This window comes from Gobius niger, assembly GCF_951799975.1.
Source record: "Gobius niger genome assembly, chromosome: 21".
NCBI lineage: Eukaryota > Metazoa > Chordata > Actinopteri > Gobiiformes > Gobiidae > Gobius > Gobius niger.
Genome location: NC_136872.1, coordinates 14,151,519 through 14,176,801, shown reverse-complemented (window position 1 = coordinate 14,176,801; position 25,283 = coordinate 14,151,519). Strand labels below are relative to the sequence as shown.

Here is a 25,283-nt window from a genome sequence, read left to right as displayed (position 1 = left end):
CTCCGCCGCGCATTAAGGGCAACCTCTATATCCGCTGTTTCCGATAATGGCAGCAGTCCCATTTGTTCTCACTTGAGAGTGGGGAAAACAAGACATATCAGTGCTCCCGCCGGACAAGCCCCATCCTTCTTAAGTAACTATTGTAGCCCGCGCACGTCAGTCCGCCCGTACGCCTGCGGAAATTGGGTCAACAAATCACACCAGGACCCTCCCAACGAAACAAAATGAGGTCATGGAAAGAGGAGGAAAGAACCTGGCCTGTGCAGCCTTTTAGCATGCGACAATATATGCTTTGTTATGACAGTTAACCTTACACCCAATACTAACACAGTGGCTCTGCAGAGTATACTGTCAAGTGGAGCACTTTTCTTGGTGTGTGTTTGACAATATGGAATCAGCTTTTTTGTGACAAACTCCACAATATGTATAAGTCGTGCTAAAACTACAAAACACGCACATTGTTCTTTGCCTCTTTTCGTTGGCAAATAATGACTATTATCTGCAAGACCTTGTTCTTAAAATTGTATTCTAAAATGCGACGCTAATGAATTTGGGCGGGTTAGTAGTTAGACCAGGGTTGCCCAAACTTTTTTTGTCTTGGAAGGCCAAAAAGGAAATTGTGCCTTTTTTTCAAGCGTGAAACACATATAACTGCAAATAATACTAGTTACTTTCTATCTGTGCAAATAACATGCTACAAAAGCCTAGTTTTAGGAGAACAAAAAAAAACAATTGCAGCCACAAAATTGCAGCAACAATCCTTGCATCTTCAACAGTACAAACTGCTTATAGTGAGGGGCATGAAGCTGGTCTTTGGACATTATCAGCTTGTTCATGTTAGGTTGCAGCTGGCTCGCTGACAAGGTGAGTATGTCATCAAGGTGTGAGTCAGTCAGTCACCTCTGAGTCTGGACTTGTTGAGGGTCATGACACTAAAAGTCTGCTCCCAGATGTAAGTGCTACCAAACTTTGTAGTTTTACTTGGACTGTTGTTCGTTCTACTTCGCTTCTTTCCACTACGGAAAAACAAGTGCTTATCAGTGTCAAGGCGACACCTGTATCTACAGTAGCTACAGTGACTTTACCTAATTAATTTGTTATCTCAAGGAAAATTTGATTTTAGATCATTTTGAAAGTGTCAGTTCAGCCAATTTTTAACATGTATCTAAAAAAGTTAGAAAACTGATTGTTGATGACAAAACAGTTGATGTGCTACGACGCTGTGTAATTGATAAAGACTGCTCAACAACAGTGTTTCCTTAACTTTGCTGAAGGAGCGAAACAGCGCCCCCAATTTGACGCTGATGGCCAAAAAGTGTACTGCATCCATACTGCAAGGGCTTACCATTGAGAATGAATGGGAGAAGTTAAGAGAAATTAGTGTTAACCATACACGGCGGCAAAAATAGGCCACCATCTGGTGGGCCGACAGAATTGTTCCGGCGGGCCTCATTTTGGCCACTTTGGGCACCCATGTGTTAGAGCATTTCCGGGCGGATTCAAAGGTCAGCGGTCTTGTGTTGGGCTTTGAGAAGTTGTCAATCCTACAAAGTGCAGTACAAATCCAAGCCTATTTTATTATTATGTTATCAGTTGCATTGGTCACATTTTGTGTGAGGAGACAGTGGCTCTGATGGAAGGATGTCTTATATGCGGATGATTAAATATGACCTCTGGATTAGAAGGATACCTACAGCAGCTTCCCTAGCCCTGCCAGTTGGCGTTTACAAACACAGTACAATATTCCTAACCATCATAAAAATCCCTCAGCGAGCCACTATATCTTCTCCTGAAACTTGACCCCTTCCTTGCCCTCGCTGTGGAGAAAATGGCGCATTTTTGTACGGACGAGCACATTAGCAACCGCATAATCCTCTTGCGATGCATTCCCTTCTGCCCTAAGAGTTCTTACTGGCAATCCACTTCTCCTGATGAATTTCAAACGCGATGGCCTCCCAGTAATTACGCTGCTAATGATCATTTGTACAGCATTGACGGTATAGATGTAATTTGCCCGGTCCCTAAGGGGAAAAAGCTGAGTAGTTTTATTTTTTCTCACCCCCTTATAGAGTCACAAAGTAAATAGCTTTTTGTCAGCGAGAATTGTGTAGTGCATTGCAGTGTGTCGACAACTTGCAAAATCATCACATTATCAAAACAGGAATGAAAGTTTGTCTTCTGCCTCTAAACTAACGAAGTGTTTAAAGTTGGCATTGTTTTTTTTTTTTCTTTACTTTTCACTGATAGATTTCTGTAATCTCAACGCAAAGGCAATTTTACCGACAATTGGAGATTATTGCCTTTTTATTGCTCCGAGGCTGAAAACTAAAGCTTTTCATCTCAAGTTCATTTGTAGGATGAACGTTATATCTTTAATGACTCGCTGTACAAATAGCATAATGCTTTTAGTACTTAGGTTCAGTTGGAAGTATTTAATCAGTTTTACATTGTTCACTCTGATATTACAATAAGTGAATGTTCTGTGTCTAATAACGACAACAGTGTTAAAAAAATATCAAAGAGATTTTAATTACCCCCTGTAGGTGTTTCTGCAGTTTAGTTGAGATACAATTACGCAAATCCCATTAGATAATGCTGGATACTGAAAGCAATTAGCCTTGTTTTTCCAATCCCATATTTTGGAGTCTTATCACTTTGTTCCTATATTTACTTTTGTATTCCTGTGTTTATTCTGATTAGACACACAGAAACTCAAAGCCAAAATGGACTTTATACACGAGATATTGCCATCATTTCTTTCTCCACAGTCTTTTTCTTTCGGAATTTTTCTTGCGGAATAGATGTTTTTGTTGTATTGGCTCTGTGTATAATAGACACAATTCAACATTTGATTGAGATCATTAAGTGCTCCTCATGCCTCATAACTGTGGTGGGTTGTTACTCAGAACCAACCCCCACGGACACTGCCTTATTATTACTGAAGCAACCAAAGTAGACCTTGGTGAAGTGAGCCCACTACAAACCGTATCACCACTCTGCTATGATTTACTGCACTACAAACATTCAAGCAATATGGAGCCAAAATGATCAGTATTCCAATATTGGGTGATACTTTGGCTTTGTCTGAGTACTCATTTAGTATTTGTTAACCTCTGGACCCCCACCTGAACCGAGTACATTTTCTCCAGTTCGGCCTTACCCAAACCTAGAAGCACTCTTGAACAAATCAAAATGGAGGCAGAAACGAGGATGAAATTGCACCAATAAAGTGGCAAAAGAGCGACAAAAACGTGCCTGAAAAGAAACAATAACACGTTCAAAAACGCGACAAAAACAGGATGAAAATGTGATGGAAAAGCCACAAAAAAGTGACAAAAATGCGATGAAAAGCTGATGAAAACACGATGACAGCATGACAAAAAAAACTTATAATCAGTTATACAGGTCTTCAAAGCTATCAATTGTGCACTACACTGGCCTACAGGCACCACCAAGCTTTTAGATTTGGGTAAAGCTGAACTGGAGAAAATGGAAGAAGAAGTTAAAGCAGTAGTAAGTAACTCATGCCCCCAGAGGCCATAAGCGCCACTGCAGGTGTCGTAGCATGTTGCGTTTTCTTACTCATTAAATGTCCTTGAGAGTAAATACTACGCTGACAGAAAATACATAGGGAGAGAAGGATATTGTACACCCAATTACACCATGGAGATAATTTTTATTCACTCAAACTTGGCTGTAAATACAGTTTAAGTGGCGCTAGCCTGCAGTTAGCTTTGCCTGTTTGCATGTTAGCTTCTTCTTCGTCTATTAGTTGGTATTGGGGCAGGAAAGTTGCAAGTGTCACCAGGGGGAGATGAAAGACGCCCCAATCATCCCATTAACACGTGTATTACCCCCAGAGGAACTACGGAAAGGATTTATTAAGGTAAACAAGTTTTGATACAACTTGCGATTTGAGAACTGTCAAAACGTACTGTGTTCAAATGGTTTAATAAAATATCGCAATATTGATAATGATTGCAATTTGTTCTCATAATGTGCTGCCCTTTTTCATGTGTATACCACCAGCGTATGGAACACACGCTTCGAGAACCCTCGGCGCTATATCCCGTGAGTAAACTTGGCTTTGCTACTGTTTCGATCAACTGGCACCCACACAAACAGATTCATTACTGAGTTATTATTGGAAATGTTTCAACCTTGCAAGAATTCTCGTGCAAGGGGAATATCGGAGCATCAAAGTGATTTACTGCTTCAACTCTGATTGGTATTCTGTGCATAGGGAACCTCCCATCAAACCGATATCCGGGAAAACCTGTGAAAGATTCCAATTCACATCTGACGACGCTTTATCTCCGACATGAGCAACAAGCCGCAGATGAAAAAAAATATGGAGCTAATCTAACCCGCTCTGTCAGTATTTTTGCCTATCTCAGTGAAGTGCATTTTCTGCCAGTATCTCGCAACTCTGGGGAAGGATTAATATTTCATAGGTTGTGGCACAAGCAGTCGGGTCCTTGTAGGTAAACCTGACTTTGGTGAGAAATGACCAAAACACTCAATATTGGGCCAAAACTGTTCCAGGTACGAGCAGCACTCTATAAAACCATAATTAAATGCCATCTGCATTTCCCTCGTGATTCACCCTGGCCCCTTTTCCCAATTCAGTCATGGTTTTGAGATTCATGATGCCTGCGCCTTCAGTGTGCCATCAGGCTTGGCTGGTTTGCGCAACAGTGGCTCTGGGCACTGCTCTCGCCAATGCAGGCTCAGCTCTCTCCCTTTCTTGGTGGTTATTCAATCAAGCTGCGCGAGACTGTGGAGAAGAAGCTGGACTTTCTTTCTGTGTGCCTACTTCATGTTTGAAAAGGTAATAAACTATCACATATTCTCACTTTAGGGAAAAATGACGAAGATTCTCTTTGAACATGGAAGAGAACACCAAGAACATCTGCTTCCCTTATGAATACTGGAGCATCTGAGAACCTCACAATAAATAATACAATTTTACATCGGTCCAACTTCAGCTGTTTATCCGTAGCTTGTCTCTCAGATGCAGAAGACATTTCCTCTCAAATACCCTTGTGTGGTGGCATCCATTAGTTAGTAGATATTACACACAAAGAACACTCTTACTGTGAAAGGGCAGTGGGAATAGATACAAGGGGGTGTGGCCTCACCGAGTGGGAGGGAAAAAAAATAATTCACTCTTTATCCGTTTTCTGGCAGAATATAACCTTATTTCTCACACACAAATAAAGATAAATTGGGTCCATATGGATGTTTTTTCACAGTAGATTGTTCAGTAGAAGCGGAAAAAACGGAATTCGTAGCTGGCGTTAGCATGAAGCACGATGCTAACTTGAAGCAACACGTTAGCATTCTCCATTATTTATGTAGTTATGGACTGTTGAACTACTTTGCTCCTCTTTGTATCGCTATTGGGTAGAAAAGTACATTCATTCAGCATTCTCCTCTTAACCTCTTAACCCCCACATGAAACGAGAGCTTTACACAAATCTAAAAGGTTTCTCGAAGGGAGAGCAACAGTGTAACGTCTCATTTGAGACTTAGAAAAGTGATCATAACTTTGTCACATTGTCGCAGCGTTTTTGTCACATTTTTGAAGCGTTTTTGTCACATTTTTGAAGCGTTTTTGTCACATTTTTGAAGCGTTTTTTTTTTTCTCTTTTTTTCCATTTTTTTCTTTTCTTTTTCCATTGCTCTTTCACTGCTTTCTTTGTTGTGTTTTCGCTGTGTTTTCGTCACTTTTTTGTTGCTTTTCCAGCACGTTTTTTTTTTTGTCGTTAAAGTAAAGGTTAAAGTAGTTTTGGATTAATCATAGAAAGTTTAGTTTAGTTCTGTGACGGCTGTGAAAACAAATTTCCCCCTGTGGGACAATAAAGGTCTATCTATCTATCTATCTATCTAGATTTTTCTCTTTGTTTTCCCCCTCAACTGCTTCAAACATGACCATATATGGGTGATTCCAGAGATGCCGTTTATACATCTAAAGGGTTCCCTGTTTTCAAGGCCATTGTTGTAGTTCAAACTTGAAACAGCCTGTTTGCTTGTACTGTTGTCTCTTTTTATCGACATCCACAGTGTCATTCAGCGCAAACTTCAGAACTTCTCTCACCTCCAATTAACAGCGTTTAGAGCTTTCCCATTGATTTGACTTGCTTATGCCTGCAGCAGTCCCCATGAAAAATGTCTCTCTCACACTGCGTGACAATGACATGTCGACAGAGTGCCGCATCTGGCCTATTGGCATCACATCAGACTAAACAAGCCTGAATAAGTTTTCTTTGTATGCGCCTGAAGCCTCACTCCATGCTCCTGTCATGACATGAATGAGTTTAAAAGCTTTAGGTCTAAGTGGCTCCTGTGTCACTGAAACACCAAAAGCCTTTGGGCAAGGATAGAAACTCCACAAACAAAGCTTTTATGGTTTTGTGAAGGTCAGTTTTTTCAATCCCAGCCTGTTGGTGGAAAATATACACAGCAACACAGAAAGATCTTCCGAGATAAATTGGCTTTTATGCAGGCGAGCATGCTTTATTCCCGAAGATAAAGTCTAGTTGACAAGTTCTCACCGCAAAAGGGGAGAAAAAAACACTGGACTTAAAAGCGACCGGGGAGGCTTATCCTGTTTGGGGGCTAAGGTTTCTTCTTCCTCTATTCTTTCCATTACAGATCCGTCCTAAAGTCTGCTTGTGAATGGGCCTACAAAGCCAGTCTCCCTTATCAGTGTCTTGTTCGAAAGCCTTGATCTGCTCGAAATAGCCCCCGATACCGAGGCCCAGATAAACTTTCCGTATATATACAATAAAGGCTGCACATTCTGGCCCAAGAGGAAGGATAGGAGGAGATAGTGTGTAGCATTTCAGCTTTCACCAGGGTCCGCTTCAACTATCCCATCAGCAGATTCTAAGCGAAGAGGATTGTATCACTTTCCCCATAATGACCTTTTCGAAACATGCGTCGGCTAATTCCGAACGGCCCGGTAATGAATGCCACTTACTGCAGTGGTCGCGACTGTTTGGGCAGCTTCTCCCTGCCATATGCTCGCCGCGACAATTCCTCATTTTATTGTCATTCACTTTCCTTTCTGCCCACAAGAGAAGGAATAAACAGGCTGGTATCAGAGTGGTTAGTGCATACAAAGCAGGGAAAGGCAGATTTAATGTGGGGAGGCGTCCCATATGCTTTGCGCCGGTGTCCCCGGGGAGCAGTAGCGCTGGTATTAGTACACTGATGTCATAAGCTATTCATTATTGTCTGGAGATATCGACCCGGCTCTTATCTGCAGTGACGCTCCGCATTGTCACCGCAAAACGGCTTTCTCGAGTTCCTGAAAAGCACTAAACTGCGAGAAGGAATTCCAAATGACTTCCTTTCGAAAAAAAACAGCGCATGGTAATATTATCGCACTAAAACAGCCCTTCACTAGACTAACCATATCTTAATTATTGTTAAACCATCTTCAAGACTCTAAAAACAGAATTTTTTCGGTCATTTTCTTATGGGTGGAGCCTGTTGAAGTGGTTATTAATGTCTTGTCCTTGTTTCCTAATTGGTCTGCGACTTGCCTGTTTGTTGAAATATTATTTACGTCTATTGTCATTAATTCTCACGACACTAAGTTGATCCTCTCACATAATTGCGTGAAAAGCATTCTTTGAGGCTTTCCCCGTAGCTATTTATTATCACGGGGGTCAGAGAACTTGACCTGCACGTCCCAGTCTTTTCATTATATGGTTTTAACAAATCGTCTAACCTTTCCTGTAGTGGCAGCTAAGCACGACTGATCAAACGTTTTTGTAATGGCTTTGCTTCATCATCCATCTTTCCTCTGGTTTCTGTCCCTTACTTTGACGCTGTGTTTATCAATAGTGGACTAAAACTATGAATCCGAGAGTTTATTAATACACAGAGCAGAAATTTTAATCTCTCAATAGGAATATTGTGTCAACCATGTGTTTCAGTAATTTGGTGATTTTTTTATGCAGGAGTTTATTTTCTGTAATGAGTGGGCAGCTTGCCCAGACGTTCCAGATCAGATTCCTTTGCCCAATGCTGTACAGTCCAGCTGCTGTTTCCACTTATCCTCCTCCTACTTTTAAATTCACACTGCGGTAGAGATGTTTAGGCAGAAAGTCTCAGAGGATTTATTCCCTGTATTGAACCGTAAACAGCTGCAACTGCAGTCGTTGTCCTTTCTCTGCTTTCTTTCTACTCAGCACAACATTTCTGTTGAGTCTGTTGTTATTTGTTTTCTGGGGAATATATCCAAGTAAAAGCGAGTGCATTGACAAATATGGTGTCTCATTATCTTAGTGAATTGAAATGAACACTTACATGAATGCAAAGGTAAATGACAGGTTAGCCATAAGGATACAACCAGAAATAGGCTTGTGGTCATAATGTTGCGATTCATTGGTGAGAGATGGGCCGTCACTTCATGAAAAGTTTATACATATGATGACAATGGAAATATAAGCATATATAAGTAAAACTGGGCTTATCAGATCTGAATGTTTTCTGTTGTTGTGCGAGACATTGCAGTTTTTTTTTGTTTTTTTTACTGATTCCTCTGCTTTCTTGTGGAGGCTCGACTTAAAACAATCTGCAGCCTTTGTGCCTGAAGCTTTGAAGCACTGCAGCACTGTATGTTTTCATGGATATAAACTTCAAGGTCTCAATTTATTTTCCAGGCCAGAATCACCCGTGATACAAATAGCCAAATCATTACTTAACACAAAGTTGAATTACTTCTAAAAACATTCATTATATATGAGTCAACACAGCTATCTTTTAGCGGTGGGTTAATAAAGATGAATAATTGATGGGGCTTGTGCTGCAGGTGCACCATTTCAGAAAATGCTCACGTTTGCAGCTGGTCATTGAATTTCTTGTTTCGATCTGATTTATTCAGGGCTCATTTTTTGAGTCTGATATTATGTATTTTAAATCTCAAACAAAACTAAGTTACAAAATGGACAGAGAAGATATTAAACTTTGTTTAGTTTTTGTTCCATGTGGTTTGGTGCAGCAATTACAGAAATAAAGCATAAGTCAGACCAAAACAGCTGCATTTGGACAGGTAAAAGGGAAACTCTACCATGTTCTCCACCCAAATATGAATCTGTAGGCTCTGTGCCGATGCCACATGAACACAAACCATAAAAGAGCCAATCTTCACGACATGCATCATCTCTGGCTCCTCTTGAGAGACGCTTCATGCTTTCACTCCTAAGATGTTGTTTCACTTCCGCTGCAGCTGCAATTTGTGACATCTTTCGTTGGATGTGTTGGGCTGTAAATTGTGCCGCCATCTAACCAAAACAAACACATTCTTGAGGGTTTTCTATGGCTGCTGTTACACGGGGCTGAGTGCTAATGGTGGCACTGTCGGATCAATATTTCTGTCAACTTTTCTCACTATGCGGGCCATTTTGTGTTGCTGCTGTTTTGTGCCGCGGGCGACGCATGAACAAGCTCATTTTCTTGGAACCCGAAAGCAGAAAGTTTGTGGGAGATTGCAGATGGAAAACTTCACTGAACTATTCTGACAACTGTGGATATCCACTGAGGCAAAGCATAACATTCATGCTTCATTTTGCCTTTTTCGTGGCTTTTCTTGTCCGGGGGAAAAGTTTCACATTTTGAAATTTTGAAAGTTTCTGCCAAATCCTCCCTTGTCAATATAGGATTATGTCATTCCAGGGGGTCGATTCTCCGCGAGAACACAGGTGAAATGAGTCGGCGCTTCATCATGGAGGAAGCACAAGGGTTCTCTGGAGCGTCTAGTCAAATCAGGGTTGTAGAGTGCTATCACAGTGTACTCCAAGACTGAGGAGTGACTGTCTCCTGCTGAAGTCTAATTACTAGTGCACCTGCGCTCTTTGTATGATGGTGTGTATTGTTGTCCTCATACTTCTGCCGTTTTCCTGCTGTCTTTTTTATTTACTTTAGTTTCAGTGTATTTTGAGCAATTTTTTTTACATTCATTTTGTCTTTCAAAAACCATACAGTTGCGGATGCTCAAAATGGAGTAGGCTGAAGCAATAAAGCTTATAAGCACCTACCTCATATTCAGTTCAATATACTTTTACATAACATAATAAATGATATGGTCTAGATTACATTGACTTTATATACAAATAAATCCTTCCTGAGCTGAACACATACAGATTATTAAGGATACAATTGTCAGTTTTAAAGGAATAGGCCACCGTTTTTCCATACTGAGATATGTTCTTACTTAAAGGGACTATACAGAGTTTAAAAATGTTAAAATAATGTATTTTCCTCCCCCTACATGTTCCAGCCATCTCCTAATGTGTAGAATGAGCCCAGACCTGTTCACCACAGCCTCTAAAATCATGAACTGTCTCTCAAAAAGGTGTTAGTTCGGGTCCGAAGTGCCGTCATGCAGGAGCTTAATATAGAAGGTGCAGTTACACGTATGACCTGAGGTGGCAGTAGTGAGTATAAAATGGCAAACTTGCGTCTAGCCCCTTTTAAGCTTAGACGAGTTGATGCGTACCTGTAGCTTCAAACTTCACCCCTGTTTGGAGCTATAAGAATACATTGGGAGAAGCCAAATCTTTGGTCATTTGACTGAGGGCACGCACAAAGACCAGACAGGTACGCATCAACTCGTCTAAGCTTAAGTAAGAACATATTTCAGTATGTAAAAACAGTGGCCTGTTCCATTAAACTTTTACCAAGAAGAGCATTTAAATGCATAACACAGAAGCTTGGTACATTTGTTACAGATGTTTATAGAATGAACCAAAAGAAAAAGAAACAATTGATCGGACGAAGTATACCTAAAAAAGCATTACTACATCGTTAGTCTTACTTTTGAAGATGTAGTTAGAGATTTATCACAGGTTTACACTGTAGTTCTTTCAGGTAGGTTCCAATACCAATCTTATGTTCAATTCAAATTGACATTATTATCACGCGTTTGCCTTGCGTAGGACAGGCATATTACTGTATAGTCTGTGTATTATAATTCTCTTTTAATCCTGTTATCTCCTTGTTGTCATTTCCATCTCCACTACAGTAGAAGTGTAGTGCGTTAAATAGCTAGAGTATAGATTGGGCCAGTTGAGAGTTGGCGATAGCCCTCACTCATCAAACCCTCACTCAGGAACCATGACTTACTGCTTTGTGGATGATGTTTGTATCCTATACTGTGGAATTCTCTGACCAACAGCTCAGTGTCTCAACTTAGCTAGTTTACTTATGCATTGTTTTGTAGAAACAGAAACAACAACAACATCAGCCAGTTACCTCAAGTTTGGTTAATTAGTTTTGTGAAGCTTCAGGCTGAGGCTTAGCTTCTTGCCTTCCCTTTTCACGAACTATTAGTGTCCACACTGAAAGTGAATGTACATTAGGGATTCACACTCTCAAAACTGCAGCTGTAAACTTTCCTATAAACAGGAATTATGATTAACAGGACTTAAGCTCATCCTCCAAACAGTTCCACTCTTTAATTTGAAAATGTGAAGATTGATATTTGAATTGATTCTGTTAAAGGGGTATACCCATAGATATATTATTAGTAGACCGTGATTTCTCCTAAAGAGCATGTTCCTAAAAAGGCAGGTAACTCTGTCCACATGGAATGGGCGGAGCAAGAACGAGCCTCCACAGTCCTCCAGGGTCTGTCAGTCAAACTTGAGAATTCCATAGAACAAAAACCAGCTATAAAGAGAGTTGTCACTGGAGGAACCTCTATTTTTAGAAACAATCGAAGTCTTTAGAATCAGCCAGGCCTTGAAGTTGTTTTTGACACGTACAAAGTCCCCATAGGATTCCATTACAGCGAGCCTTCTTGCCACTAGAGGGTGGTATCGCAGCAATGTAAACTCCCCGCCTTGAGGATTAACTACAGGATGTTACTACAATTCACCCATGACTGACAAAGATATTCTCTGTTTTTGGCCCCTATTTTACAAAGAAGTCCTGAACTATTCCACTCAAAGGCTTTATTAAGATAGCGCTAACCTTCTATTTTGCTTTAGACCTTTGTGTATTTGAGAGCATTCATTGTCTTTTCCTCCAACTTTTTGATCGGTGCAAAGTCGTCCAGATAATCGTTCCTCTGCATCTGGACACCACTTACTTAAGCATGTCACATCCTGAATTTTTCCGGACTCTATATGGACGTGGAATGTGGCGATTTGCTCCACTCTTCACACTATCCCCAAACTCAACGTAAAGACTTGTAAATAACTCGGGCTTCTTGTGCCGTGGAGCGAAACGGAGAGGTCTTCGAATGCTGTCCCTGTTGGTCACACTGTGTACTATAAGAATGTTTTCGCTGTTTGCTAATCGTTCATGTGAGAGGCAGGCCATCTGTCGCCCTCAGCAATGGCAAGGTGTGGAAACTCATTGAACTCTTTGTGCCATTGACAGTTGGTATTGGGGAAACCTTGTCCCCGTTGGGTTTGAAAATTGATCTCGTGCTACAGATGCTTGATCTCGTTGTGTCGCACTGATGTTAAACTCGGTTCGATGAGTGGCCAGTCAAGTGCATTGGACAAAACTAACACATTGGTGAGGTTGTGCAAATGAAAGGTAGGGTATGTAGCATGCACGCTGACTGTTTTGGAATGACACTACAAACATAAATATTTAATTTACAGCTTAGGTTGGTGATGTTTATGAAATGATAGAAGTGGTTCCAATGTACCTCATTCATTAAAAGTAAACAGTCACAGAAAAATATTGATGTCAAAGTCATCTGTCATGTGGATGTATTGCCGTTACGGATGCACCGATCAGATACTGATACTGGGAAAAATATGATATTGGGCATCGGCTACAAATATCCGATACTGAAGTAGTTTTGGCTCTCAACGCCTCAAAAACACAACTTTTACCACCTACAGCTATGTGAATATGGGCATGCTGTATATCATTTTAGAATTCAATCGATGAGTTAATTTTAACCTACACAAATGTGATTTTTGATCGCCGCAAATTGCTGCGCTAGCAATAGCATGCTAAAGCTAGCGGGTGCATGCTATTGCTAATGAAAACTAATCAAAGCTGAGACAGAAACTATGATAGAAATACCAAAAGTAGCAAAAAAAAATATTAAATCCAATGGCCGCTGGCTGCCCTGCTTTTTGACCACAAACGTGGGGGCCGCCATTGCTCCGCCGTTGCTGCAGTACCTCCATATCGCCGCTAGGCCCCCATTGAAAAGCATTGGACTTTAGACACGTTAAAAACTACTTTAAAGCCTGGTTTCAATTGTTTCAACGCTAGACTAGGCTAGATCTTCCTCCTGAGATAACGCTGGGTTAATAACAATATATGAAACCAGGCTGGTTTTCGTAATATGATTTTTTGAAATCTCGTATTTAACGAGGCTCGGACTGTTAGCATTGGAGCAGCGCGAGCTACACGTCACGCAAGGGCCGAGTCTACGGTGAAAATCCCGCCCGTATGTCCTTTTTAGGAACATGCTTCGTCAGAGCTGGGGAGGGGGAGCCTGTAAATCCGCCATGAATTGCCCCACGGCCGTGGTCAATCTGGTAAACGGGGAGGAGTGAGCATAAGACGTCCATTATTTTCTACAGTCTATGATTAAATCGGCCAAAGCTGAAGCCAAGTGTTTGTATTTTAGTTGAAGAAATAACTGATCAAACATATTTGCAATGATCAGATCACTTCATGTGAGTTGTTTATATTAATGTAACCTGAAGCCTGTCATTTACCCAAGGATAACTAGTGTAGAAAAGTCAATTGATCCTTGTTAAATGTTTATCCATTAGTTTATGAATAGCTATAATTGATAATTCATCTGCAAAATCATGACAATAAAATCTTACTTTTTTGATAAAATGAAGAAAAGAGTCAATTCAATTCAGCGAAAGACACTTTTAAGACAGTACATATCGGATATCTGCAGATACTCAAAACCCAGTATCGGTATCGGAAGCAAAAAAGCTGGATCGGGGCATCTCTAATTGCCATATATTTATATTGGAATATATGACAGCAATTTGCTCTGAGCTTCATTTTCCAATACTAGCTGCTCCTATAATGCTTGAAAAGTTACTCTTCCGTGTCTCAGCTCCTTAATCACACGGCAGACGCCTGTTGCACCCCTTAGGTAAGTGCTAAATTATTTACCTGATTGAGCTGTTGCTCTACTTCGGGTTCTTGCTCTGACCCACTAAGAAGTTTCTCCTTGAAATTGTGCTTTTTTCAAACCAGAACCCCAATCCTCCGGACACTCGCGGCTGTCCGGAGTGTCTATCTGCTCTGAAAACACGCTGAACCAAGTGCAAGGTCAACATCCGCCGAGACTGGTTTACCGAAATAGACCGCCATCTCCGTCTCGCGACCTGCGGATTGCCGACCTAAACCTGACTTCATACCTCGCCTGATGGACACGCAATCAGAGACGAACATGCCGGGTTCGTGTTTTCTCATGCAAATATTGAAACAAGCCAAACAGCGACGCTTGAAGGTCTGACTTAATGCCAGTGGGTTCCCGTGTACGAGAGCTTGGCAGTGATAAATGAGCCCAATTGCCGGTACAGTGCGGCTGATACGGGCTGGGCAATTAGCAGAGAAGATGATGCACTTGGCTGGTCCTAATGTCATCACGTACGCCGCTCTTTATTCATTTCACCCTTGACACCACGTTTGGGGAAAAAAAAACATCTCCGCCAACCTGGAGCCGCACGTGATATTGTGTTTACAATTCTGACATGTGTCCCGTGAGCCGAGGCATTAACGCCGGCCATTACCGTCACTCACCGGGCTAAACGTCCAATTACACATCACGCGGCCGGCCCCATAATGTACTGTCAATGCTGATTCACCCAGGCGAGCGCTTCCCTCTCTCTTTCTTTCCCTCTCCCCCTCCTATCTCTCCGTCTTCTCCTCCTTACTCTACCCTACTCTCGGACCAATCAGACCACGCCTCCATGGCAACCGTCAGCCAGGGTAAAACATCCACAGATGGCTAGAGTAGAGCGAGCGGCGGGCGCACTACACGAGGAGCGGGAGTTTGTGTTTGTGTGAGAGAGAGAGAGAGGAGAGTAGTAACGCGAGAAACGCTCAGTGGAGTTCAGGGAAAGTCAAGGGGGGGGAAGGTCCCAAGAGACAGCGAGGTAAATATTTATGACCAGACAAAAGGGGGAGAAAAAAGAGCTCTTCTGACAACCTGAAGCTTGGGGAAGACACCCAGAGGCGACGGACAAGCCCCCCCCCCTCACTCATGATCATCAGTGCACCGCCACGCTGACAGAGAGGGACCGAGAGAGGAGCGGGGGAGAAAAGGTAAAAGCCCACCGGTCGGCCGCGGGACAGCGTCAAAAGTGAAACAAAAATTTTAAAAAAGTCAAAGCTGGATCTATCCCAAAGTTACACCCCTCCGCTGCGCTCACCTCCGCAACCTCCCGAAACCAAGATGAGCTGCAGGAAGAGGTGCAAGAGGGAGATCTTTCGGTTCGCGCAGTACCTGTTCAGACTTATCACGGGGACGCTAAACACCGGTAAGTCAACCTCCGGGGCAATTATTCGGGCTGTGTTTTATTGTTTCGTTTTTGTTGCTTTTTTTGTACTTCACGGGTGGACTGAATTAGCTCAAAACAAAGAGCGGATTTCACACATGGGACTTTGCTGGGAGACTGGCCAGGTTGCACCTCCTGATACTTTGTTGTAAGTAGATATATTTATCCTGCCATTAGTCTTAAGTGTAGAAAAAAAAGAGTAGAGGCGCACATTTGGCAAAAAGGATAATGGATACTGCACTTAATCTATATTAAACTTTCATTCACATTGATTACATTTCTTGTAGAGCTGAAAGTGTTAACATTGTACTTTTTTTTTTAAATCTTTTACTTTGCCTTTTGTTCTGGACACAGACACCAAGAGCTTTGGCTAATAAAACATTGAGTGATGCAATGGTTTTAACAAGATTATATCTGGGATTATGGCGGATTAGGAGAAGATTACTCATGATGAGTTAAGTGTGGTGTAAAGGTTGGCTGCAGTAGCATACGTTAATCCCATGCAGTTGTCTGCTGTTGCTTCTTTTGGCTTCTACCCCACTTATGTGTTTGGGTTGCAGATTATATAGGTCGCCTTGAGATTACTTTTCCATAACCATATTTACATCTCCATATGATTATGGTAAAGTGCTATTATTATCATATATGGCAGTTTCTGTGTGGTAGAGCCCCCTGTGTATTGACTGAGGTGGTTGACTTGGTGATTACTGCAGTGTGTGTGTAAGTGAGATACTGCTACTGCCTTCAGAGGTGCTATGTGCACATGCTAATGAGATTCAACATGATTCTCAACATGCGAAACAGACATTTTTTTGCCTTGGATCCCCAAAGCCTTTTTATGTGCCATAAAAAGCCGTACCAGTTGAAAGGGCTCAAAGTGGGCTCTTAATGTATGGAATATTTCTGCACAGCCTTGCCCTAGATTGGTGCTGCCTCCTTGACCTTCAGCGGGGAACAAGTGCGGTACCGACTGAAGTTCTATTGACAGGCTGCTCTATAAAAGCTGTTAACGACTCGAGACTTTCAATTATACTTAAAATATAGACTTGGAGGGAAAGGCATCAATCGAAAGGAGATGGATACAGCACTGGTCGCCTTGAAAGCCAGAAGGTCATGAGGTCGCGTTGTGATACTCTTGTTGTAATAAAGTTAATATATTCATAAGCATTCTTTCCTGGACTCGCCATTAAATAAAGCAACGCCAAAGGTGTTTGTTTTACTACACTGTTATGGTCTCTATTATTAGTGGCAGTGCCTATTAATTATTGATCCTGTTAAATATAAGGCTGCACATATTTCCCTTTGGAGTAAGGCCAATTACTGTATTCGTGCTGAGTGAGGCGAAACGTGCTGTTTCAATTGACTCCATGCACTGTGGAATATAATGTAGCTGAACTGCCATTTATGCCTCCACAAAACCTTATAGGAGCGGTGTTACAAAGGTCTTAAAATTTCATGACTATCGTGTTTATGGCAGAGTGGTTAACACTCAGTTATTTCAGTTACACATTTTTAAGTCCTCCCACTGTGCGCTGCTGCAGCTTTAGGTTTCAGTCGACTTGTTACAACAACAAAAAAAAGCTCCTTCTGTCAACAAACTATAAATTGCCTGAGGTGCAAAGACAGGCTTCCTCCACCTACAATATCGTTAAACTTAAGACAAAACTTTTCATTTTTTGTAATCAGTGATAGTTTTAATTTCATGACTCATAAAAAGTGTTGCTTTTGAACATTTCCTGCATACATTTTCCCCAATAAACATTTAAATATTGCTTTCCATTTTACGAGGCCTGATATTTACGGCTTTGGAGCCTTGATTTTGCATCATGGTGCTTTTGATAAACAGAAAATGAGCTTCATAAAGTGGGCACGGCTTGGCTTCAGTGTCCAGTGGATGGGAATAATGGATGAAGTCAGTAAGTGGACCATGGGATTTTAATTGAGACGTTTATTGTGGCTGAACAGCCGTGGTCTTTGCTTCATAGATCATCTAGATGCTGCGGCATAGTGAATTCCAGGGTGTTGTATTGTAGCAAGGCACAACGGAACTATGTGTATTGCCAAGAGATTTTGTGCAAACACAGTAATCCCTAATGTATACTGCAACCATGTTCAGAATGCAGCATTTGTGCAGAAGATAATGGTTCGCAATGGAACAAAACAGGACACCAGTGGCCTTCATTCATATTCATCCCAGTATTGCAACTCACTAGTCCTTGAATTTTTGCAGCCAAAGGGAAAGAAACAAATCACGGATGCACATGCTCCCAGGTTATAGATCCAAACAGCAGCTTCAGCACCTTTTCAATACATTGAAATCGTCGACTTATTTGTTGCTTCCTCCAGGGGAATTCTTTTTTTACATCTCCTGCAGCATTTCAGAAGACAGGCCTGTAACAGATGAGCACAGAGCATCACCCGTGCACCGCAGTATCCATCACCATCATTTAGATGTCTTCGAGCTGCGTGATTTATGCCAGACATAAGCATCATGTTTTCAGTGTTAAATCGTTATGTCGCAGATACCTTGACAGTGTTGTTTGATGCCCTGTATAATGTTTCATCTTGGTTATACTTTATCCCTGTAAATGTGTCCTCTGCCTTCCTGGACCTTCGATTCAAAGCAACATTGTTCCTGTGAATGCTTTGTTTTCATGGGTTCATTTCGAATATTGCGCAAACATTAGCGTTAGTGCTGTAGCGATGCTCAGAAAAAAAGCCATAAATCTGCCATTTATTTTCCAGTGGAGGACACCGTTTAGGACTCTTTCAGCGCTTCTTCACAGTTGGCTGGCCCCCGAGTCGGCTGTCACCCTTCTCGGATTCGGCGATGCATCATCCCTTTTTTTTTCATCGGGACAAGCTCACATGATTGTAACCGATTCCAGCCTATCGCTTGACATTGCTCGCTCACAACGGCACTCGCCTCTCATTGTAGGGCTGCCAAAACATTTTTAATACAGATATGGAATTGGACATCTGTTTAGATCAGGTAGTGTCACTTTTTGAAGACAAGTTTGCGTTAGTTGGTACAGTGCTGTGGTTCTCAGACACTGGCTGGCTTACTCTTAAAGAAGAACTAAGTAGCTTGTTTACCTTAATAAATACTTTTCACAGTCCCTCTGGGGTAATACAAGTGTTAATGGGACGATTGGTGTCTCTGGCCAGAAAACCGCATTTCCAACTCTCCCTGCACCGGGTCGGAGGCGCAATACACACTAATGGAATCACAAAGAAGAAGCTAACAGGCTAATGGGCAACGCTAACTGCGGGCTAGCACCACTTAAACAGTATTTACAGCCAAGTTTGAGTGAAAAAAAATGTCTCCATTGTGTAATTGGATGTACAATATCTTTTCTGTCTTTTCTGTCAGGGTAGTATTTACTATAACGGACAATTAATGAGTAAAAAACCGTAACATGCTATGACACCTGCAGTGGCACAAGTTACTGAGTTCTGCTTTAATGTCTGTTTTACTCATAGATTCTTAGATTTATTGTTCAGCTGACAAATTTGAGGATAGCCCCATGTCTGTATTTATAGTCAAAGTCTGTATCTGTAAGTTTGAATACAACCTGTAGTTCGACTAAAAGCTTATTTTTGGCATCTTTTCTTCGTCTGGGTTACAAGCGCAACAGGGCAGACTCTGAGGATATATTTCCCCACAAAAATACCCACTCTTTTCTAGCATCCTTCTAAAATAGAGTGCTCCTCCTCAAGGTCCTGTGGTTTTGTGCGGAAGTGTAATCTGTCTTTTTCGCTGTATACCTTTGTGTGCGGGAGACTCGTTTCGATAATTGAAAATGAAGTTGTTCACCAGTAATTATTAGTTGAAAGATTGTGTTATCTGGAGCAAAAGAAATGAAGGTAGATCATTATTCTTCAGGTAGAAAAGGTCTCTCTGCTTGGTGTTGCTGTAATTAAAATTGCAAACCTACCCATCCATTACATTAACATAATACGTTAGCGTGAAATGGACTCCGACTTGACATTTTGGAAGAGGTTGGCAGTAGGAGAGAGGAGAAAAATATGTGCTCAAGTGAAAGCTTTTTCTTGTAGAAGTTCAACAGTACTGAAATAATGGCTACTGTTGAATTATTTGGGGAGAAAGGGAAAAAGGGTAAACATAATAAATCAATTTACAGCGTTAGGCTCACTCTCATGTTTCTCGGCCTAAAATTTGAGCCAGATCAGCTGTAGGTCTTGAGCTGAAGATTGTTGAAAGTCGAATTTAGAGCTAAGGCACACTTTATTGTCCCAGTTGGAAAATTAGCTCTCACTGCATGCTTCAGTGATCCTGAGCAACCTCCCAGGAACTGTATGTTGTGAGACTGCAGCGCCCGGGGGGCCTTCTCAGCATATTGAGTTGGACTGATGGTTGGAAGTAGGGCTGGGTACCGTTACATGTACCGGTACTTCAACGATGCTTGGCTTTCGATACCGATACCTGAACGATATATATTTTCCAAAAACAATACGAATTTATTTGTCATATAGAGCCAGAAAACAGATTAATAATGTTAACCTTGTTTCAAGTGAAAGAACCAAGATAGTTCCTTTACTACAAAAGGGCAGAAAAAGCACTTTTCAAGTTCTTAAAATCAGTTTTCTCATGTTTTTTCACTAAAATTTCCATTTTTTCCGTTTTTTTATTTTTTTTCATTTTTCCCAATTTTTCCCAATTTACCCCAAGTTTTCCACTTGTTTATATCATTTTTTCCATATTTTTTCAAAATCTTTCTTTTTTTCAGTCCCCCCCAATTTTCCCTTTCCCCTAAAAATGTAACTTTTTTTCCCCGACATTTTTCCAAAATTTTGCCCAGTTTTTCCATTTGTTTTTGTGAATTTTTTTCAATTATTATTATTATTATTTTTTTAATTCTCCATGTCAATTCCCCCTAAATTTTCAATTTTTATGTCAAATTTTTTCCAAAATTTACCCACAGTTTTTCAAAATTTTCCCCTTTATTTCTTTTAAATTTTGAAGACCAACAGCATCAAAACGTGAATATAAAGATTTTATTATATTTTTGGGTACCTGCGTTTATTTTTTAGATACCAGTAGTACCTAAAGCCTTTAAGGGGAGACACTACAGGCAAAACTCAATTTTTTCAGTTTTCAGGTTTTGGGCCAAATTGGTCTCTGAACATATAAGCTCTCACCCGGAAACAGAAAATATACCTAATCTTCACAATAACATGTTTAAAAATTGCGCTGATTCAATGTTCCCCCATAGACTTATATGGGAGAATGCAATTTCAAGGGCCTTTTTCTCAAAGCACATTTTTCTGTAATTGTGGCGACACTATGTCCACGTCAGTCGGACCTAAAGACTTCAAATTTTCCAGCCTTGGACTGAACAATATTTGGAAGATTTTTTCAGAGGGATTTTTTATTATTTAATCCCTTAAGCCCCATTTATTGAGTTTTGAATGTCAAAAAGTAAGGCGAAAATTACATTTTTACACATTTTTCCACTAAAAAACAGCTTATTTTAAAACTGAACAAGAAATCCAAAATCCCCTCTGAAAAAGTCTTGGTAGCTCATTCATCAATAAAATTAAACCATAAATTTGAATGTAGCTCTATCCATTATTCAGATTTCGTCGCCGAAAAGATGGGAAATTTTTAGGCATAAAACACCTTGTTCTTATATGAAAAGATAAAATGACAGAAAACTTGCAATGTATTTTTTTTCTCACATTTATGCCAGTGATCTACAGCAAAAGTTTCAAATTGATATCTGTAAATATACATTTTTTCCCTATTCACCTGCAGTGTCTCGCCTTAAACCAGACTGGTGTTGTTTATCGGTACCCAGCCCTAGTCTTAAGTACCTCACTCCTCACTGTGAAGACAAGAGGGCTAACCAGGCAGCCACTCTTCTGCGTTTGGTTTAGAACTCCCTAGCTTGAAGACTGACCTGTTGTGCGAGTGCAAAAGTAAAAGTCAGATTTATTCAAAAGGCTCCTCGGGTAAATCTATCACTGCTCGCCGTCTCTTCTTTCCGGCCACAGCGCACGTGTGAAGGCCTCCGCCGCGACACGGAGCCTCGTCTTTGTTTGACTCCCTTTGGTTTCCTGGTGGCTATTAGCAGGTCATGTTCCACCTGTACCCTTAGGACTCTGCGCTCACGGCCCATAATCCCTGACCAAACACTGAATATTTAATACCACAGACGCAGCCGGGTTTGGCGTCACGTCCGAGCAACGCTGTCCCCGATCTCGGTGGTAAGACAAGACTTGACTGTTTCGTTCTGCCTGTTTTTGTCCCCCGTGGTGCGCCGTACTGTCGAGTCTCCGCTGCTTTTTATGGGGAAGCTAATAAAAGTTACAGAGGCGGCCATTTATCACTGCTTGTGTTTAACATTCATAGCCGTGCAGCCTGGAGAGCTGCTTTTTACACATTCATTTCAACATTTAGTATCACGCATACAATGTCAAACTGCAAATATATTGTGAAAGATGAGGTGAGAAACATCCGCCGATTTATACCATGTGTTGGATATTTACAGCAGTGCAATTTATTAGCCTGTTCCTACCGGTGTCGCAAAAAATAAACATGTAAAATTGTATCAAATCGAAAGGATCTCACCGAACTCTAAAATCTATTGGTAGAGCCTGACTATTTGATCTATACCCATGTTGTTTGGACAGGCGCACCGATGCCAGATGGCTAACCATGTTGCATAATGTTACCTTTCACACCCAGTGAGCTAACATGGCATCTGCTGGATTCACCTGACAACTATGTCTCTGCGGATCACTGTCCACAGTCTGGTTTCTGTCAGGTATTTGCGAGTGCGAAGTCCCTTGATTTGGAAACCATGACGTTCCCTTTGGTCTTGAATCGAGAGCGACTGTGGCACAGTGCGCTCGTCTCACTGCTAGAAAGACCATGGTTTGATTCCTAGACCACACTTTGTTCTCCACAGACTTTGGTTTCCTGTGGGTGGTCTTTTCACGATTTCATGATTTTGATTTAAGATTGTGGTTCAGATCCTCTATCAACTTGCCAATACATGCATAAGCTAATCCTTCAGCTAGGTTGTCCAGACTACAATCCAGGTTGAAGTTCTGGAGATGGGGCCTTGAGCACTGCACTCCAGCTGACCCACTGCTCCTGTCAAGTTGCACCAGGCGAATTCAAGTTTTAACTGTTCAACCTCTGAAACCCCACCTGACCCGAGCACATTTGCTCCTGTTTAGCTTGACCCAAATCTAAAAGCTTCTGGAAAAACATGAGATGGAAAACTCAAAAACACACCTTTTGTAGGTCTTCGCTTTCAAATGAGGCGTTACACTGGCCTGTAGGCTGCGACTTTTTAGGTTTGGGTAAAGCTGAACTGGAGAAAACACCTTCGCCTTCAGTTAAGAGGTTATTTTGACTGGATGAACTATGTGCAATCAAGATGTTTCAGTAGGAATGGAGCTCAACAGTTATTGCCCAGCTCCATTGTAAAAGGTAAATGGTCTCTAAGCGCTTTGCGTCAAGGAACCACTCACCCATTCAGACTCAAGGTGGGTGAGGTGTCTTGCCCAAGGACCCAACAACAGTGTTTACATGGGCGAGCCAGTGTTCGAACCTCCAACCTCTCGGTTATGGAACGGCTTGCTCTACCATCTGCTCTACTGTTGCTCAAAAAACACATTTCTCATTCATTCTTGTCATATGCTGAAAACTATGACGGAAGCTAACCAGCTCTGTGGAAACTCATGACTGTTATTAATCTGAAGCGTGATGAACCAAAAATATTATAACAGATAATGGTGATAGTCCTTCCTTCAAAATAATCACGCTATGATCACAAACGTATCTGCCCATTTGCCTCCACGGCGCCTATAAACTCTTACGATTCAAGTTTCTCCAAAAGTCTATTGTAGAAGTGAACGGTAGATTTACTTCCCTGATTCAGAGCGGGTTTCAAGGTGTGTGTAGCTGTACAACCCCATTATGTGAGGAAAATGGACTTGATAACATATGTAAATTGCGTGCAGGATCTTTTTGCCGAAGTTCAAAAGGGAACGCTCACATTGTTCGATTTGGCGTAACCGCGGATGAAAAGGAAATGGAAGTGTGTTGACTTTTACGCAGATAATTTTTTTTAGAGAAAAGCTGCACTAAAACATCCCATTAAGTTGAAATACAGTCACTCAACAATGCAGGCGAGATATTCAGCGTGACGCAATAGGTGTTGTCCAATTCTCCTGCATAATGGAAAAAACTCGCCTGTTTCGCTCTGCTTTGGTTAAGGTTTACTTTACCTTTCTCCCATCACATTGCGGCAGGACTCCTTTCTAACATTTGTTGCCTCCGGTGAAATCTCAGAAGAAGACGTTTTACTCTTATCACTTTCTGGGCAGGTTTTTACCTCTCTGTCCTTATTTCATCAGCCTTCTGGTCCCTCGTTTCTGCTGCTTACCTTCCAGCAATTGCTCCTGCTGCAGTATTTCCTTGGCTCACGCTATGTTATGATTGCAGCGAGAACCCCAATTAAAAGTTTGGAGGCTTTGTAATTTAGCTAAATTTAGAACATATGTGGCAATGCTGGTAATAATGAGACAAAGACTCATTTGTTGGAAAGAGCATTTTGGAAAGGTAGAATTTGTTTTTGGATGCTTTGTAGAACCTCCTCTTTCTGTCTTGGCGTTCACTCATTATTACTTTCAGCATTAAACTCTTTATAGGGAAAGTGACTATGTTTGGTAATTTCCGCACACTTTACATATGGCCTCCCCGCTGCACATCAGTAAGGTAGTGTAGTCCTCACTCAGCCAATCAGAAGAGATCACCCTACATCACAGATCCCACTACTGTGGCATTTGACCAATCAGCAGAGACCTCTCAACTTCCTGTTTTCTCTTAAAGTCTGTAAAAAACCCAAGTCTGGCTAAACTCATGGTCCATTTCAAATTACAGCATGAAAAAGGCATGCACCATATTTGATCATACTTAAAGCTAGCTAGTTTTGTCCATATTTGCTTATCTATCTATCCATCCATCCATCCATCCATCCATCCATCCATCCATCCATCCATCCAGACTTTGTTTTTATGTTACTAAAGGTTATTTTTAGTCAAATCTACTACACCTAATACCAGAGGTGACTGACCTGTATTTAAAGGGCAATTAACTAAATATGGTAACTTTGTTTACAGCATTGATATTGAAAAATGTTGAAAAATGTTGCACCTATAAAGGGTTAAGGAGACAGACTGAATATGCAGGATTAGTGGGACTCCAGGCAGCGGAAAAAAGCATTTGAAGGTATAAACTTTATAGTCAGTTCAGCAGTATATTGAACTTCTAACTGAGCTGATGCACTTTTAGCCGGCAGGGAGAGTGAAGCTAGTGTACCGGCAAATGGACCGGCCTGATGCAATCTTCCCCAGACATCATCACAGACTATTCTTTGACCTTTCGATGCTCGGGGTCATGACCTGGCACTGTTAGCTCAGCACATCAATAATTAAAAGGAGGAAGGAAAAAAAAAAAAAGACAGTGGACAGTGATTCCCAAAAGCTGAACTCGAGACGTCTCCCTGCTGGATGAAAGAAATCTCGACGCTGCAGATTACGCAGGTTTTTTTTTTTTCAATTACGCCACATAAAACAAATAATTACGTAATGATGAGTTTGCCGTTAATGTCAAGGCGGAGAAAAGAAATCGATGCCTTCTTGTAAAGAACGACCGCAGCGCCGACAAAAGAACCTGTCGCACAAAGGAATGGACTTTACAGGAAAGCCGCAATGAAAATTAGCATC

General features: G+C 41.3%; 1 protein-coding gene across 3 annotated transcripts in view; it reads left to right on the top strand.

Moving 5' to 3' along the window:
• The window catches only part of kcnip4a (potassium voltage-gated channel interacting protein 4a), a 162,811-nt gene that overhangs the window by 33,910 nt on the left and 103,618 nt on the right, over positions 1 to 25,283 (top strand). The window contains exon 1 of one of the 3 annotated variants that reach the window (XM_079580413.1): positions 15,318 to 15,500. The exons of the other annotated variants lie outside the window; for them this stretch is intronic. Coding sequence (XP_079436539.1) covers positions 15,416 to 15,500 — 85 coding nt within the window. The 5' untranslated portion in view covers positions 15,318 to 15,415. Of the gene's footprint in view, positions 1 to 15,317; positions 15,501 to 25,283 lie in introns of those variants that run through there. 3 annotated transcript variants of the gene reach the window in all.